This window comes from Dendrobates tinctorius, unplaced genomic scaffold (genome assembly GCF_039654945.1).
Source record: "Dendrobates tinctorius isolate UK_male_01 unplaced genomic scaffold, ASM3965494v1 ptg000250l, whole genome shotgun sequence".
Classification (NCBI taxonomy): domain Eukaryota; kingdom Metazoa; phylum Chordata; class Amphibia; order Anura; family Dendrobatidae; genus Dendrobates; species Dendrobates tinctorius.
In genome coordinates, this window is record NW_027361917.1 from 19,563,474 (window position 1) to 19,582,029 (window position 18,556).

Consider the following 18,556-nt stretch of genomic DNA (forward strand, 5'->3'; position numbering starts at 1 on the left):
AGGGGTTAAGCTTTGTTCTGAGGGCTGATGCAGCTTACTCCGGTCCTGTTCTATGTCCCCCGGGAGGAATATCGGTGGCCCTGTGGTGTCACCTGGAATACGGCAGAGTGCGCACCTCACAGCCTATTTTCAGAGCAGGCTGAGGTAAATTTCATGGCCCCCCGAGACTAGAATTGCGCCTCTCGTAAGAGACGAGAGATGCCAAGGAGGGGGGCGGCGGCACTAGCGTGAGCGGCGCTATTCAGATTGTGGCCTAGTAGGCCGGAAAAGCCAGAGACTAGATTTTTTGGCCTCACCGCGGTAAGCGGGGAGAGGGCGGAGCTATTTAAATTGCAGCCTAGTAGGCCGGAAAAGCTGGAGCACCGCTGCTGAGACCAAGTCAGCACCTCTCCCGGGGACCAGGACCCGACCCCATACCTCTATACTCCAGTGCTCAGGCCTGCCGTCGCTGTCCGTGCCATCCACGTAGGTCTTACCATCCTCCTGGGCTGATGTAGCAGAGCTGGAGGAGTTCTTAAAGGGGTATGCTCAATCGATCCACCCTATAGGTAGGGGGATGGAGAGCTATGGGGCTGATTCAGGGCATTCGGAAGCGCTGTAGGTAATCCTCCGCAGGTCTCCATGCACTCCAGCTGCGCTTGCCCTCATATCCGTCCACCGTAAGGAATCGTCGGAGGAATCAGCCCCGTTCGTCACAGGAAAGTGTACGGGGAGGTATACTCCGCGTGCTTGCCTGTTGTTGGTTCGGGGGAGAGCGGGCCGTAGAAAGGAACTGTCGCCCCCTTCACACCGTTAATTAAAAAATAAAAATTTACAGAAAATTCAAAAATAAAATAAAAACGGTGGGGTCTGAAACCAGACCCTAGTGCAGACACTAAGCAAGAACTGGAGAAATCTCATCCAGCGAGAGGGTGTATACTGCAGGGGAGGAGTTAACTTTTTTCTGGTTTACTTAGTGTCCTCCTAGTGACAAGCAGCATAACACCCACTGTATGTGTCCCCCAATGAGGCGTAGGAGAAAATCTTTTTAACGGAGTAAAGAAGCTCACATTCCAAGTTGCTTTTCCATTAGGGAGCACACAGCCAACTGATTCATAGAGAAATACTTGCTGTTAAGAGTCCCCTGGTAATGGCAGAGATTTTGGTTTTGATCAGATTTCTAATGCTTGAACAGTTTCCCCAGAAAAATCAGCTATTTTAATATTTCTATTCTTATTGCACCTTCATACCTTGACAACAGATAGAAGAGAGTAGGCACCAACTGCTGAGGATCCTTCAGCTTCTTCTTGTGCTGAAGTAGCTCCAGGATCAGAGTAGTCCTAGACCAGTTCACATTCTCTTTGTCTATCGCATCAGCTGGCTGTTTCCTAAACCATCACATGGAACAGATAAATAAAAAGACATCTACTGACCCAAGGACATCAATCAAGACATATGGATACAGCAAGACTAAATTAGGAGCTTAACACAGAGAACCCTGCCAACCAGTCAAAAGCTGAAGTTGAAAACTTATCAAAGTATCTAAAAATTTGAGACTACAAGTCAGTAGTAGAGGGGAACTTCAGTCCACAAGACTTATTAAGATATACTGAGGTAAATGACTATTAGCCATCTAAAGCTGGAGTGATCCCTGTTCTAAAGACCACCATTATTACATGGCTGCTCTTTCATCTGAATGAGATGTTGGTAGAGATGATGTTAATTAGTAGGCCCTGGGCCATGTGGGCGGCACGGTAGCTCAGTGGTTAGCACTGCAGCCTTGCGCTGGGGTCCTGGGTTCAAATCCCACCAAGGACAATAGCTGCAAGGAGTTTGTATGTTCTCTCAGTGGGCTTCCTCCAAGTTCTCTGGTTTCCTCCCACATCCCAAAAGACATACACTGTTTAGGGAATTTCGATTGTGAGCCCCATCGTGGACTGTGCCAATAATGTCTGTAAAGCGCTGTGGAATTAATGTCGCTATATAAATGAGTAAAATAAATCAATCAATTTGGCCACGTCCGTGATCTGTGCCCATTGGTCATGCTCCCTGAGGAGCACATTTAATACTTAAAATGAGTTACAATTTAAAGGCATAAAATCTGAACACATGGCAATACAGGGCCAGCACTCCAAAAGACATTTCAAAAAAGAAGTTTTGCTAGATTTTATATTTAAAATAGTCGGTACCTTTGGGTTTGCATTCTACTCCTTCTGGTTTGTCGCACAGAAGAAGCAGCCTTGTCTCTTCCAGGAGGTTCAAGCTCAGCACTGACATGCATGGCATTTACAGAGATCTGTCAGAAGGATGGACAGATAGATCCAACTTAGAAACGGTTTGACAGAACACATTACTGAACTGAAACATTGATGAGATGTCACCACATCTTCTGACTTACAGATTTAAAAGCGCTGCCGACAGCCTGAACACATGCGGCGTTCTTGCTCTCTACTTGCAAGTCAAATAGGACACCCAGCAACTTCTGCTGTACAGTGCAATCGAGAGCGGAAAAGAAAGCCTTTGTGATCTAAGAAAGAAGAAAACATAGAAAAAAAAAGCAATATATGTGAATGTAATGCAACGTGTGCAATACATTAAGACGTCAGATATAACGAGTACAACATGGTTTTCCTTGGGCAGTTTTCAGTCATTGCCCCAATGATCCACAACACTTATCAGAGAAGGATTTGTGTTATAGTCAATTTACAGTTTTAATATTATACTTTTCTTTTAATTTTTTTTAACCATGGCAACCAATGGAAAACTACCAATGTTAACCAATCAGATCTCATCTTTGTCATTTCGAGGTGTGTTCTTTTTCCTCTATTAAACACTGCAGCCAAATATTCATTAACTTTTCTATGGACTATAAGTCTACAAACACAATATTTTAGTGTATGTTTATGTAGGACTGAATTTTGAGAAGTTCTGCATTCTACTGTAAATGTTTGTAAAATGTCGGCACAGAATTCTAACACACACACACTACATTACATACATACTACAGATTTAGAAAGTGGAAATCAGGAAACCACAAGTATTCATATTCTGTGATGTCAAAATCAGACACTGTTATTTACCATTCATTTAATACATTCAAGAAAAAAATAAATAAAAAAAGATAAAACACACACTTGTCCAAGAGCAGTAATCTGGAAGGATGGCATCCCTTCAGAGATGATCTGAGGAGTCTTAAGAGCTTGGATGAAGAGATAGAGGCACTGAGGGTTCTTCGATAAGAGGCCAGCAGAATGCTCATTATACTTGCCCAGGACGAGGTGGAGCAGCCAGGCCTCATCTGGTAAAACGGCTCTTGCAGACTGTGTCACTTTCTCCAGTAATCTGTCCAAGACAGGTAATAACAGCAGCAAAAAATCCTGCAAGATATAAAGGAAAGCACTGGATAATTTGCCAAAATGCTGCCTTACCACTGATTAGTTTTAATAATATATAGTGAAAACATTAAAAAAAAGTCTCGTTGGTGGCTATGAGCATACTTCATGGCATGTATGTACATGATAAGATGACTGGTCACCCAGCCAAGAGTGGATATGGCACAAGCTTAAACATAAAACTAACTTTTGGACCCATCCCCGTACAGTCTGCCTTTAGGAACATTTGTGAAAGAATGGGTCTTTCGAAAGAGCTCACCAGCTGGCATTATTTGGGTTGTGAGACAAAGAACGTTGGCAGCATTACACTTAAATCTTTCTTGACTAGGAATATAATTGCTCTCAATTGGATGGCTGACAAGCCTCCTCACAATCAGCAGATGGCAAGCCCTCGTTATTACCACTACACTACTCTCACATGAGAAATTTATCTTTCAGAATAGAGGCTATCCAGCTCAATTGGGTGGACAGTCTACGAACCCTTAAACCTCAAGTATTGCAGTAGTTACATTTCGTTCTTATTGTGCTCCTCTTCTGTTACATGTGTTCTGTTTTTTTTCTTCCCCTATCTCAGCCTGAAGTGTTGTGGACCCGATACCAGCACTCCTCTGGAGTTTTGCTCATGACTCGGGTCACCATTCTGATATATTATCTAGCTGGAGAGTTCTTTATATTTTTCTGCTTCGTTTAGACATTCTCCCAGGCTGAAATAATATGACTTCTATCATAATATGACCACTTATTTAATTGCATATCCATCTTGTACTAACTCAAAGCTGTTTTTTAGCAATATTTAAAAAAAATGTTTCACCAATACCAGTGTAGTCCTATAATAGGACACCACTATTGTAATAATTCATTTAAACCAATTTCCTCCTAAATATTACATGATCCCCATGAGGGACAATGTTAAAATGTGGAAGCATTTATGAACCACAGCTACTCATTCATGAAATGTAGACCGAAAAGTTACAGACAGCAGTCACCGAGGCTCACAGTGCATAAAATCACCAATGCTGTGCCGACTCAACAGCAGATCTCCAAACCTCTACTGATATGAACAACCGCACATCTGTGAGCCCAAGGCTCACGGAATGGGTGTTCATGGTTAAGTAACTGCATGCATGTCTTACATCACCAAGCATAATAGCAATTGTTGGATGGAGATGGCATAAGGCCGCCACTAGACTTTGGAGCAGTGGAAACGTGTTCTCTGGCATGATAAATCGCACTTCTCTGTTTAGCATCTGATGGACAAGTAAGGGTGTAGCAAATGCCAAGAGAAACTTAGCTGCCTGACTGCAATGTGCTGTCAAGTCGGGAGGAGTAGCACAAATTCTGAGGTGGTTTTTCAGGTGTTGGCTTAGGCATCTAAGTTCCAGCAAAAGGAAATCTTAATACCTCCGCATACCAAGACATTTTGGACAATAGTACACTTCCAACTTTGTGGGAATAATTTGGGAAAGGACCTTTTCTGTTCCTCATGAATGTGCCATAAAGCAAGGTCCATAAAGGCATGGTTGGGGAGGGTTTGGAGTAGAAGAACCTGACTGGCCACACAGAGCCCTGAGCTCAACCCCATCTAACACCTTTGGAATGAACTAAAATGGAAATTGTCAGCCCATCCAATAGCAGTGTCTGACCTCACAAATGGTCTTCTGGATGAATGGCCAAAAATGTCTACAGATGTACAATACCTCCTCTAAATATTTTGTGAGTTCCTCATGGTATGTTACAATACTTTTGTCCATATAGTCTATATGTATATTGGCCTCCAAGAGGACAAGAAATTTAATTTCCTTACCAGGCTTAAAGCCTATAGTTACATTTTATTGCACATGGAAACATTCCCACCCAAAATGCATCAGTTTGCAGACCCCTACGAGTTTGAGCTGCTCAACTAAATGTTTAAAGGGAATCGGTCACCCCATTTTTCGAGTATCAGCTGCCGGCACCGCCATCAGGGGCTTATCTACAGCAATGCTGTAGATAAGCCCCCGATGTAACCTGAAAGATAAGAAAAATTAGTTAGATTATACTCACCCAGGGGCGGTCCGGGTCTGGTTTGGTCCGATGGGTGCCGCGGTCCGGTGCCTCCCATCTTCTAACGGTGACATCCTCTTCTTTGCTGCCTGTCGTGGTTCCTGCGCAGGCGCACTGCTCTGTCCTGTTGAGGGCAGAGCAGAGTCATGCAGTGCGCAGGCGCCGGGAGAGGTCCGGCGCCTGCGCACTGCAGTATTCTGCTCTGCCCTCAACAGGGCAGAGCAGTGCGCCTGCAACGGAGCCACGACAGGCAGCAAAGAGGAGGACGTCACTGTTAGAAAATGGGAGGCGCCGGACCGCAACACCCATCGGACCAAGACCGGACTGCCCCCCCGGTGAGTATAATATAACTCATTTTTCTAATCTTTCAGGTTACATCGGGGACTTATCTACAGCATTACAGAATGCTGTAGATAAGCCCCTGAATGGCGGTGCCGGTAGCTGATACTCGAAAAATGGGGTGACAGATTCCCTTTAAGCAATCAACAATATTAGGCATACATACCTCTCCATTCACATAGTGGAGAACCTTCAGCAACACTTTACAGACATATGATGGGCAGCTGGGGTTCTGGAGGAGGCTCAGGAGTTCGGTCAATGCTTTCAGCTTTTGTGAAGCCTTGGTAGATGTCTGCATCTGCTCGAACACACTGGCTAACGCCTGAACAGAGAGAAGAGCACAATCATATTGATGAAGTAGACAAAGCATGATGATCTTTAGACTAAAAAAAGAAAATCAAAATGCTTTCAAAACATAGGTCGTACATACAACATTTACATGTCAAAGGTGAGAAGCAAATCACTATGATGTGGCATACCTGGGCTATATAGTTAGGATCGGCGACAATCTCTTCCGTTCTCTCTATTATTGCCTGTACGATTGTGGAAAGCGGGGATTCCTTAACCATGTTGAGGGCACCCAAGCAAGCAATGGATCCTCTGCGAACCTCTCTTATAGGATTAGCCAGGTTCACCAGCAAAGACACAGCCACTGTGGGACAGAACCATGAAAACATCAAAAGTCATAAAAGGGAAGATCGGCATATTAAGTTCTCTGATACATTTAGTGATAAAGTCCAGTCAACCACCTTTTAAAATATACTATAAAAGGGAATTTGTCAAATAATTCCCTTTTAATAGAGAAAGCGAAAAAAGTTATACTGGGGAGTTTGCGAGAAGACAGCATGGTGGCGCGATACATGGGAGGGCCCCGTGTGTCCATGTCTTACATGGAGTGGGAGAGGAACCAGCATATGTTACATGGACAGACCAATAGCTTAAATGGGTTGTCCGGTCCAAATCGATATGTCTGCCGGGACCGGAGGGTATGTATAAGTTATACACACTACCGGACGGTGGCTCAGTCTTACTCTCCTTATACTCGTTTGGAGCAGTGATGCGCCTTCTAGTTGGACATGCCCACTAGATGGCCGCAGCTCTAGTAGGGTCGCGGCCTCGGCTCCATACAAGTGTATGGAGCGAGGCGAACTAGACAGGAGCATGAATAATGCATACATACCCTCCAGTCCTGGGTCAGAAACAGGTGAATTCCTGCAGTGCACACTGCGTGCGTGTTGAGTGGATTCATAGGTCTGTGGTTAGACAGAGTGACTGCAGACTTATCGGCTTGGACTGGACAACCTCTTTAATGATAACCATGTAAGGTGTTCATACAATTATACTATACCTGGAGAGAAAACTGATTGCATCTCTTTTTTTGGCTTAGAGGATAGTAAGGCTTGACCAATATAGAAGGCTTGTGTTTGCAACACTGCATTTACTGTGCAGCCCAAAGGACTCGAGAGGTTGTAGCCATATGTCCACAGAAGACAGAGGAAACTGAACAATTTGATTGAACCTGTTAAGCAATGCTAGGGGAAGAAAGGGAAAAAAGCTTAAAAAAATAAAAGTATTATATATTAATCTGATATTTGCACTAACTTTTTTTTTTAAACAAACCTTCAGTCAACCACATTTACTGTTTAAAAGGCACATTAATGTTGACTGTGGCTCTAAATTGCATCAATTTGCTGACATTAAAATGTCAATGAGTAGCAACAAATTTGCTCGTCCACAGAAATTGAATAATCTCAGAGAGGCCTACATTGCAAAACAATTATTTCTAAGACTGTCAGGAGTCCACAATAAAACCCATCTGCTAAAATCAGGGGGTTGTTTTGAGAATCACAAGAAAATCTGCATAAAGAATTGGTGCCAAGAGTGTATAAGCACAGGTCTAGAGGTACTGACTCTACAACCAGTGTGTGAATGTAGCGTCATGCAGCAAGAAGTGAAGAGCCATCATGCGGGATGGGCACACTACAAGGCGTCCACGCAGCAGCTGACATGTCTGAACACCGCACAACAGTAGACTCTTATTAAAGGTACAAGTTAATGCGAGCACATCCCACTGCCAGCTACTGAAGTGGAGAATTGATTCATGCCGCCCTTTCAAATTACAAATATGTCAAAAAGGAAAAGCAACTGATAGTTGGACAAAACTATACACAGAGGAGTATAACTATAGACATACTAAAAAGAAGATGCTCAAGAGAACACGGAAGTTGTCGACATGATGTCCTTCACTGGAGCCCATGACCATCACATCAAACAGGCCGATGAGAAGCTGCAGGTAGTTTTTGTTCGGGTCATTCATGGTTTCAGGATTCCACCAAATTTCACCTACGAAAAAAAAAAATACTTATAACATATACTGAATATATAATCACAGATTTATGTCAGCAAGATCTAATCCACAGCTTATTACTCAAGGGCCTTAAACACACGAGTTTGTCAGTTTTCTGGTGTCAAGCTCCATGAAATGCTGCAAATTGTTGTGCAACTTTGAAGCTGTGCAACAACGCTGCAATTTTGTTTTTTTTAAAGCCAGTCCCGGTCAGTGTGCTACAGTGGGCAGAGCTGGGGACAGGGGGTGGCAAAGCCCTCTGTCAAATTCATCATAATTTGCAAGACAAATGTCATAAATTGTGGCAAAAATGTACAGGAGTCACTGACTGATAACACATCTGGCGACAACGCAAGTCAGTCTTAGGCCGGAATCACACACATCGAGATACGGCCGAGTCTCGCAGGTTAAAACCAAGCTCTGGCGCCGGCACTCCGGAGCGGAGCGTGCAGCCGCACAGCAATACATGGAGCTGCACGCTCCGCTCCGGACTCCTGGTGCCAGAGCTTGGTTATAACCTGCGAGACTCGGCCGTATCTCGCTGTAGTGTGACTCCGACCTTAAAGAGAACCTGTCAGTATGATTTTGCAATGTACAGTAAAGACATGGCCGTAGCGGGCTACAATACAGATTACACTGATATTTCTGGTGATGAAATTAGCCGCGTTGTTCTTCAGTAAACAACATTGGAGGTTTCCAACTAATTAGGTCTCCTCCTCCGGTCTGAGAATGACAGGTTATTGCTGAGATTTCATACAAAGGAGGCAGGTCATTCACAGACTGGCGGTAAGCGGAGGGGGCCGGGAAATCACAGACCAGAGGTAGTGGAAGGGCCGGGGAATCACAGACCGGGAGGAGACCAGAGCACAGTCCCATTTACCAAAATCGAGCAGCAGAAACATTTAAATGGTAATTAAAGTGATTTCTTCCCCAACAGTATCAATAATCAGTATTACACTGCAGTTACAGCCATGTGTTTACATCAGAACATTGTGCTGACAGGTTCTCTTTAATTTAGTAAGAAGTGTGGGACTTTTAATAAATTTGGCCTAACTTACTCCAGTCTTAAAGCGAATCTGTCATGTCCCCAAAAGCCATTACTGTGCTATCTTTCACCGTTTACTGAGTGGTGACTAGCAGCGCCATCAAGTCTCTATGAATGAAAGCCAGAAGCTCATGGGAGGAATGAAGTTGATTTTCTCCCACTAGCTGCACTTTCAGCAAGGTGGTCGAGCAGCAAAAAACTATTAACCTATAGAATTAACTCCATATCTGCAGTCTAATAACATCGAGATAGAAACAAAATGAACATAAAACAAATTTACTTACAGTAGGGTATGTATAAGTAAAAGCAAGAGTGCATATAAATAACATAGGATAATTAGCAAATACCGTTTTGAATTAAAAAAAAGTACGAGCCATCCCACCAGCGTCAAGGTGTACCGCATCCAGACGGTCCTAACCACTAGTACTAACCCCTTACTGCCAGCTGACGGAATAGTACGTCAGTTGGCAGTATCCCCCGCTTTGATGAGGGCTCCGATAGTCAGCTGTTTTGAACAGGTGACATGAGCCCGCAATAGGCGAGGGCAGAATGGCGATCCGCCCGCGCCTATTAACCCCTTTCTGCCATATGACGTACTATCCCGTCCATGTGCCCAGGGACGGGATAGTACGTCATAGCAATCAGCGGCACTCACGCGGTGAGCGCCGCTGATCGCGCCCGGGTGTAAGCTGATTATCAGAGCTGACACCCAGCACTAAGTGTCAGGGGCGGTCAGGGACCGCCCCTGACACGTTAACCCCTGGCACACTGCGATCAAACACGATTGCAGTGTACCGGGGGTTTAGGGAAGCATCGGCAGGGAGGGGGCTCCATCCGTGCTTCCCTGCGCCCCCCGGAGCAGCGTGATGTGCTGCGCTGCTCTGCTCCGGTGGCATCCTTCCCTCCAGGTCCCCGGATCCAATATGGTGGCAGGGACCTTCAGGGAGCCAGCTTCCTCACTGCCTACAGAGCGCAGGCATGAGGAAGCCTGTGTAGCGCCTGTGTCAGATCGCTGATCTGTCACAGCGATCTGTGATGGGACAGATCAGTGATCTGTCACATGACATTTATGTCCCCCCTGGGACAATGTAATAAAGTTTAAAAAAAAAAGTAAAAATAATTTAGAAAAAAATTAAATTGCTAAATAGATTAAAAAAAAATATTCCCTAGTAAATTAGTTTTTTGGAAATAATAAAAAAAAAACAAACAAACAATAAAAGTACACATATTTGGTATCGCCACGTCCGTAACGACCCGCCCTATAAAACTGTCCCATTAGTTAACCCCTTTAGCGAACCCCTTAAAAGATAAAAAACAAAGCAAAAAACAGGATTTTTGGGTTGCTTAACGTAAAATCTGTTTCTCGGAGCCTTCATTGGGGGACACAGAAACCATTGGTGTATGCTGCTGCCACTAGGAGGCTGACACTATGTACAGAAAAAGGTTAGCTCCTCCTCCGCAGTATACACCCCACCGACCGGCACTAAATTCCTCAGTTAGTTAGAAAGCAGTAGGAGAAGTAACAAAATAGAGTAAAAACAGAACAGACAACTCAACTGTAACCAACAAACAACAAAAGAACAGGAGTTGCAAAACATGGGAGGGTGCTGTGTCCCCCAATGAAGGCTCCGAGAAACAGATTTTATGGTAAGCAACCCAAAAATCCTGTTTTCTCTATCGCTTCATTGGGGGACACAAAAACCATGGGACGTCTCAAAGCAGTCCCTGGGGAGGGAGAAGCAAACTTCCATTAGGTCTGAGAACTCACCACCGCCGCCTGCAAGATCCTTCTGCCTAGGCTGGCGTCCGCCGAAGCGTAGGTGTGGACCTTGTAAAATTTGGCGAACGTGTGGATCGAAGACCAGGTTGCAGCTTTGCAAAGCTGCAGCGCGGAGGCTCTGTGGCGCACCGCCCAGGAGGCACCCACTGCCCGGGTAGAGTGAGCTCTAATTCCAGGAGGGGGCACTTGATGCTTGACCCGATAGGCTTCCAAAATTGCCGTTCTGATCCAGCGAGCAATAGTAGCCTTGGAGGCCGGCCGACCTTTCCACGCACCATCTGGAATGATGAAAAGTGAGTATGTCTTCCGCAAGGGAGTCGTCCTAGCCAGGTAGACCTTCATCACCCTGACCAGGTCTAGCTTGCTCAAGGAGCGCTCAAGCGGGTGGATTGGACCCGGACAAAAGGGCGGGAGAACAATGTCCTCATTTAGGTGGAAAGTGGACACCACCTTAGGAAGGAAGGAAGGCGGGGGCCGCAGGACCACCTTATCCTGGTGGAGCACCAAGAAATGGGGGCGACAAGAAAGGGCCGCCAATTCCGACACGCGGCGGATGGAGGTGATGGCCACCAGAAAAGCTACTTTCCAGGAGAGAAGGGAAAGGGAAACTTCTCTGAGAGGTTCAAAGGGTGTACCTTGTAGAGCCTCCAGGACCAGATTGAGATCCCATGGATCCACGGGAGCACGATACGGAGGTGCCGCATGAGCCATTCCCTGAAGAAAGGTCTTGACCTGCGGGAGGGAGGCCAACGTCTTCTGGTAAAGAATGGAAAGCGCCGAGACCTGACCCTTTAAAGAGCTGAGGGCAAGGCAGCATCTAGACCTGCCTGGAGGAACGCCAGGATGGAAGGGAGTGAAAAGGACATGGGAGGAATGTCATTAGCCTCGCACCAAGTGAAATAGGCCTTCCACGTACGATAATAAATTCTGGAAGACGATGGCTTTCTAGCCCGGATCATGGTGTAAATAACCCGATCCGAAAAACCTGACCGTTTCAGAACCGCGGTCTCAACAGCCACGTCGTTAAATTGAGCGGCAGAGAATTGGGGTGGCAGATTGGACCCTGAGATAGCAGATCTGCTCTGTCTGGAAGCTTCCAGGGGGCGTCCGCGAGAAGGTTGAAGATGTCCGCGAACCAAGACCTTCTGGGCCAATCCGGAGTGATGAAGATGACTGGTACCCCTTCCGCCTTGATTTTCTTCAACAGCTTGGAAAGAAGAGGAAGGGGAGGAAACAGATAGGGGAGCTTGAACTGAGACCAGGGAATGGTCAGAGCATCGGCGCCCACTGCGAGAGGATCTCGGGCCCTGGATACGAACTGTGGGACCTTCCTGTTCAGGCGAGACGCCAGCTGATCTACGTCCGGAGACCCCCAACGATGGCAAAGTTGCTGAAAGACGTCCGGATGTAAGGACCACTCTCCCGCCGTGAGACCCTCGCGGCTGAGAAAATCGGCGGCCCAGTTGTCCACGCCGGGAATGTGCACAGCGGATATCGCTGGGACTGATACCTCTGCCCAGTGGAGAATCTTGGACACTTCCACTAGAGCCGAGGAACTCCGTGTCCCCCCCTTGGTGGTTGACATATGCCACCGCTGTGGCATTGTCTGTCTGAATCCGGATCGGCAGACCCCTGAGAAGCCTTGCCCAGTGAATGAATGAGAGACCCAAAAATCGCCCGTATCTCGAGGACGTTGATCGGCAGAGTTGTCTCTTGAGTCAACCACCGACCCCGAACAGTCTGATTGCGAAACACTGCACCCCAGGCGAGAAGACTGGCGTCCGTTGTCACAATCTGCCAGTGAATCGGAAGGAATCACCGGCCTAGGGAAATGAGAGGTGACGTCAGCCACCAATTGAGGGACTGTTTGACCCGGGACGAAAGGCGAATTGGACGATCCAGGGAAAGAACAGACCTGTTCCACCGAGACAGGATGGCCTGTTGAAGCGGTCTCGAATGAAACTGAGCAAAGGGAATCGCTTCGGCCGTTGCCACCATCTTTCCCAAGACTTTCATGGCAGACCGGAAAGATGGATGCTGTGGGCTCTGCAGCGATCGTATATCTCGCCGCAGAGAGATCATCTTCTCTTCTGGGAGAAAGACTCTTGATCGACGGGTGTCGAACAATAAGCCTAGAAACACAAGACGTTGAGTCGGAACAAGGCAGGACTTCCTTTTGTTTACGAGCCACCCGAAACTGGACAGGGTGGCGAGAACGATGGTAAGACTTTGGAGAGTCTGGTGAAAAGACGGAGCTTTGATTAGAATGTCGTCGAAGTACGGAAAGAGGACGAGACCTCTGATCCTCAACAGGGCCATCAACGCCGCCATGATCTTTGTAAACACTCTGGTCGCTGTGGCGAGACCGAACGGCAGGGCGACAAACTGGTAGTGGTCCTGATGAATAGCGAAACGCAGGAATTTCTGATGTCCGGGAAAAATGGGGACATGCAGATAGGCATCTTGAACGTCTATTGAGCACATGAATTCCTGCGCCTCCATGGAAGCGATTACTGAACGAAGGGACTCCATCCTGAAATGTCGCAGGCGGACCCTTTTATTCAGTAGCTTGAGGTCCAGAATGGGCCGAACCACGCCGCCTTTTTTCGGCACTACAAACAGGTTTGAGTAAAACCCTGTGAATCGTTCTGTTTCGGGAACGGGCACAATCACCCCAGAACTGAGAAGGGAGGCGATGGATGCAAAGAAACCCGGAACTAAGGCGGGGTCTTTTGGAGGTCGGGACTCGAAGAAGTGATCCCAGGGCTGAGAAACGAACTCTATCTTGTATCCTGAGGATGCAACTTCCCTGACCCAAGCGTCTTCCACCGAGGCAAGCCAGACGTCTCTGGAAAAAAAGGAGTCGGCCGCCCAGTTGTGAAGGCGCCTCGGAACTTTGTTGATAGTCATGCCGATGTGGACCGTCCAGTTCTGGACCTGGAGGATCTGCCCTGGGAGGAGTGAGATCGCCAGGAGGGAGTGGGCCTAAATGAGACCTTCTTCCTATCCTGGCGTGCTTGCGGCCTTTGTTGGTGGGAAAAAGGTTCTGCCGTAGCGATGCGGCGGAAGGGCTGAAACTGACGCCTTGGAGGGGGTTTACGAGGCTTGGATTGAGGGAGAAGAGAGCTTGTACCCCCAGTAGCGTCTTTAATAAACTGGTCCAGCTGGGAACCGAAGAGACTCGCTCCCTGAAAAGGCAGATTGGTAAGGGACTTTTTTGATGACAAATCCGCCTGCCAATCCTGGAGCCAAATTGTACGCCGGATTGCAACTACGTTGCTGGACGCTTGAGCTGCGCAAGACGCGGCATCTAAGGAGGCAGAGACTAAATATTCCCCTGCATGGGAAATCTGGTTGGCTAGCTCGGCCAGTCGCTCTCGTTGGGCTCCATCAAGAATGCTTTGGCGGAGATCCTCCACCCAAGTAGCTATGGCCTTTGCTACCCAAGTGGAAGCAAAGGCCGGGCTTAGCACCGTCGCAGCCGCTTCGAATGCTGACTTTGCTAAGGATTCTATGATCCTGTCGTTAGAATCCTTCAGAGACGCCACAACTGAAATCGTAAGGACCGTGTTGTTAGATAGTCTGGACACAGGAGTGTCTAGGGGAAGCTGACCAGTTGTCGGTGAGCTCTTGAGAAAATGGATACAGCACGCCGAGACGCTTCCCTCTTTGAAAGCGCCTAGTCGGATTTTCTTTTTCCATGGTGAGGAGCTTGTCAAACTCAAGAGTGAGAAGCGAAGATTCTGGAAGGTGCTTCTGCCCGTCTGAACGAAACCTCCTGATCTGAGGGTTTCGCAGGGGAGTCTGATCTCGAAAGTGTGGTTAATCGCTGCAATGAGGTTCTGTACCGTATCCTTCATGTCCGCGGCATGGTCCGAATCCAGCTCTAAAATCTCTTCGGATGGCGCATCCGAGAACGCTTCGCCTGACTTGGGTGAGGAGGCACTGGAAGGAGACTGCTGGGAAGGACTATGTGGTGAAATGGGGAGAGGCGAGGATTCCGGCCGGAGATCCTGCCTGGGCCTTTTGCGGCTCATGCTACCTGGCTCAGATGGAGCCTCTTGTGACCTGCTGGATCCTGCAGAAGTGTCCAGGGGCAACTTATCAAGAACGGCCACTAGGGACTGAGACACCCTGGTGAGATCCGCCACTGTTTGGGCTTCTTCTCTTTCTCAATCAGGAATGGGGGATTCACTCTCACGTGGAGCAATAGGGGGCTCCTGGGCGGCGGGCTGAATGGGATTGCTGCAGTCAAGGCAGAGGAGAGTGGACTGACCTGAGGGAAGTTTGCGTTTGCAAGAAGAACATGCAAAGAACTTGACTAAAGTGCAAGTGGGGGAAGAAGGGGGACGAGCACAATCAGGCTTAGAGTTAGACATAATGAGGGATCAGTCACTGAAGGAGTGCCGGAAGGTTGGGGGACAGGAGGCAGAGGAGGGTGTCAGTCTGCAGAGCAGAGCCTACTCACGGTCCGGTGTCCTGTAGATGCTTCCAGCAAGCGCTGCTGCACAGCTCGTCTGGACCTGCGGGGCCACAGATGGAGGAGACGGAGTCCGGCTGACAGGCTGAGAAAATGGCAGCAGCCTGAGAGGATCCAGATAGAAAAGCGCGCGCTTCTTTGAGGAGACAGGGACGAGAGGGCGGGGCTAACCGCAGTAAGGATGCCGAAGATGGCGCCGCCCGCTGCCCATAGGCAGACTAGGAGGCTGAGCGGCGCCTCCGGAGCGCAGACACCGAGGAAGAGAGCGGTGGGCGGGCCTAGAACGGGCGGGAGAGAAGCCCGCCTAAGGAAGAAGCCGGGGGCGTGGCCGCGACGCCGAGCAAAGCCCAAATAGAAGCTGGGGCCTGGAGTAAATGCGGCGGCCGCCGGGAAGCGCGGGGCGGCGCGGAGACAGCGCTGCACTGCCGCGGCGACTGCTCCTCAATGGATCCATGCCTGCAACCCGGCTGCTAAGATGAACTGAGATAAGTGCAGCCGGGGAGGAGGAGGTAAGGGGGGGCAGGGAGAAGAAGGGCTGCTGAGGGGAGCCGTGATACCTGGGGGGAAATGCCACTCAGGGGTCCCATACTTACCCTCTACCTGATCCTGTCTTCTGAGCATGGCAAAAACCTGTGAAGGAAGATGGTACCTCTATCATCCAGTGCAGAGGGATGTCCGCGTCTCTTCCAGACCGACAGGCTCTGGTGGGCGAGTGGGTGGGAGACGGGGGACGAGGACCAGCTGGATCGCCTGACACGCATCCGTGCTCGGGGCTCTTGGTCCTGCCGTGGAGAGCTATGAGGATACGGGGTGGCAGTACACGCCGTACTCAGTCTCTTTGACTATGAGACTACAGACGTGACCAATCACTCTATATCCCTCCGAAAAACCAGAAAAGAAAACGACGCACACTGAGGTAGATATGGGTCTAATGAAAGACCCGTGTCCACCTCCTACTGACACTAAGCTAAACTGAGGAATTTAGTGTCGGTCGGTGGAGTGTATACTGCGGAGGAGGAGCTAACCTTTTTCTGTACATAGTGTCAGCCTCCTAGAGGCAGCAGCATACACCTATGGTTTCTGTGTCCCCCAAGGAAGCGATAGAGAAAATAATGCTTTATCATCATAACGCCAAGCAAAAAGTGCAATAACGCGCAATCAAAAAGACGGATATAAATAACCTGAAAACGTCATCTTGTCACGCAAAAAACGAGCCGCCACACAGCGTCATCAGCGAAAAAATAGAAAAAGTTATAGCTTGCAGAATAAAGCGATGCAAAAACCACCATGGTTACTTACCGGTAGCCGGTTTTTCCGGAACCCATGACAGCACCACATGAGAGAGGGATCCGCCCCGCCAGGACAGGAACCTACTGAGACATAAGGGGCGGCACCTCTCCCCCGCTTCAGTTGGGTTACAGAGCATTGAGAGGACTTCCCGGTTAGTTACATGTTTATCCAACACCACAACACTCAAAACACCCTACTAATTGTGCACACCATACAGTGAAAAAAGGGGGGGAATGTACGGGTGCTGTCATGGGTTCCGGAAAAACCGGCTACCGGTAAGTAACCATGGTGGTTTTCCCTTCACCCATGACAGCACCACATGAGAGATTTTTGGAGACTTCGAAACACCTTAGGGAGGGACCACCGCTTGCAGCACCCTTCTACCAAAGGTTAAGTCAGCAGAGGAGGATAGATTTAATCTATAGTGCTTAAAGAAGGTTGAAGGTGAGGCCCAGGTAGCGGCCTTACAAATTTGTTCGATTGATACCTCTGCCTTTTCAGCCCAGGAGGTCGCCACGGCTCTGGTGGAATGAGCTTTGATGCCGTCAGGAATCGGGATACCACTAGCTGAATAGGCTACACTAATGGCTTCCCTGATCCATCTAGCAATAGTCCCTTTTGAAACCCCATAGCCTTTCCTGGCACCCTGAAAAGCTACGAATAGGGACTGTGACCTCCTCCACTGGCTAGTGGCAGATATATATTCTACAAGAGCTCTTTTAACATCCAGACTATGGAATTTTTCCTCCCCCAGATTTTTTGGATTTTCGCAAAAGGATGGAAGAACAATTTCCTGACCCCGATGGAAATCTGACACTACCTTGGGCAGATAACTGGGGTCTGTTCTTAACACTACCCTATCCTGAAAGACTTGCGTATAAGGAGGATTTACTGAGAGAGCCTGTAAGTCGCTTATCCTGCGGGCTGATGTGAGGGCTACTAACAGGATCGTTTTTAGGGTCAAAAACTTTAGGGGTAGCTGATGTAATGGCTCATACGGTTCTTTTGTAAGGGCTTCTAACACCAGGTTTAAATCCCAGGGGGCTATTCTAGGTATTGGAATAGGTCTAGCTCTATGGCAGGATTTAATAAATCTGGCTATCCACCTATCTGATGCCAGTTTGCAATTGTAGAGCGCCCCTAGTGCCGACACCTGAACCTTAAGTGTGTTTACTGCTAACCCCATCTGCAACCCAGATTGTAAGAACTCTAGGATGTCACTAATCGGAGGTTCTTTCCCTAACGGCTTACCCAAGAACTGTAGGAACTTATCCCATGTTCTGCCGTAGATGTTAGTAGTCACCGGTTTCCTGCTTTTTTGCAGAGTGGCCACCAGCCCAGGGGAGAACCCCCTATCTATTAAAAGCGACCTTTCAAATTCCACGCCGTCAGATGGAATCCTTTGACCTGAGCGTGTAATATTGGACCCTGAGCTAGTAGGTCCGGGATTTCTGGCAGAACCCAAGGATCGGAGAGGGACATCTTCCGTAGCAGAGCGAACCAGGGCCTTTTTGGCCAAAATGGAGCTATTAGAATCACCCTGGCTTGATCGTTTCTGATTTTTCTTACCACAGTCGGGATCAGAGCTACTGGGGGGAACGCGTAAGCCAGTCTGAAGTTCCACTGGATGTGCAATGAGTCCACTGCCCATGGGTTTTCCCTTGGGTTTAGAGAGCAGAACCTTTCTGTTTGCCTGTTGTGCTTGTTTGCAAAGAGGTCTATCACCGGTTCCCCCCAAAGCTGAATTAACTTTTGAAAAATGGATCGGTTTAGTGCCCATTCTCCTTGCCTCAGGGTATTGCGACTCAGGAAATCTGCCTCTATGTTTTCTGCCCCTTTTATGTGTAGGGCTGTCACGGAG

At 48.0% G+C, this 18,556-nt stretch overlaps 1 protein-coding gene across 1 annotated transcript in view; it reads right to left on the minus strand.

The window, feature by feature from the left end:
• Positions 1-18,556, minus strand: part of HEATR1 (HEAT repeat containing 1) — a 117,952-nt gene that overhangs the window by 60,745 nt on the left and 38,651 nt on the right. Inside the window, exons 19-26 of the mRNA XM_073557504.1 lie at positions 7,948-8,096; positions 7,102-7,285; positions 6,233-6,405; positions 5,920-6,075; positions 3,114-3,356; positions 2,378-2,506; positions 2,169-2,275; positions 1,230-1,367 (exon numbers count right to left, since the gene is read on the minus strand). Coding sequence (XP_073413605.1) covers positions 1,230-1,367; positions 2,169-2,275; positions 2,378-2,506; positions 3,114-3,356; positions 5,920-6,075; positions 6,233-6,405; positions 7,102-7,285; positions 7,948-8,096 — 1,279 coding nt within the window. The remainder of the gene's footprint in view (positions 1-1,229; positions 1,368-2,168; positions 2,276-2,377; positions 2,507-3,113; positions 3,357-5,919; positions 6,076-6,232; positions 6,406-7,101; positions 7,286-7,947; positions 8,097-18,556) is intronic.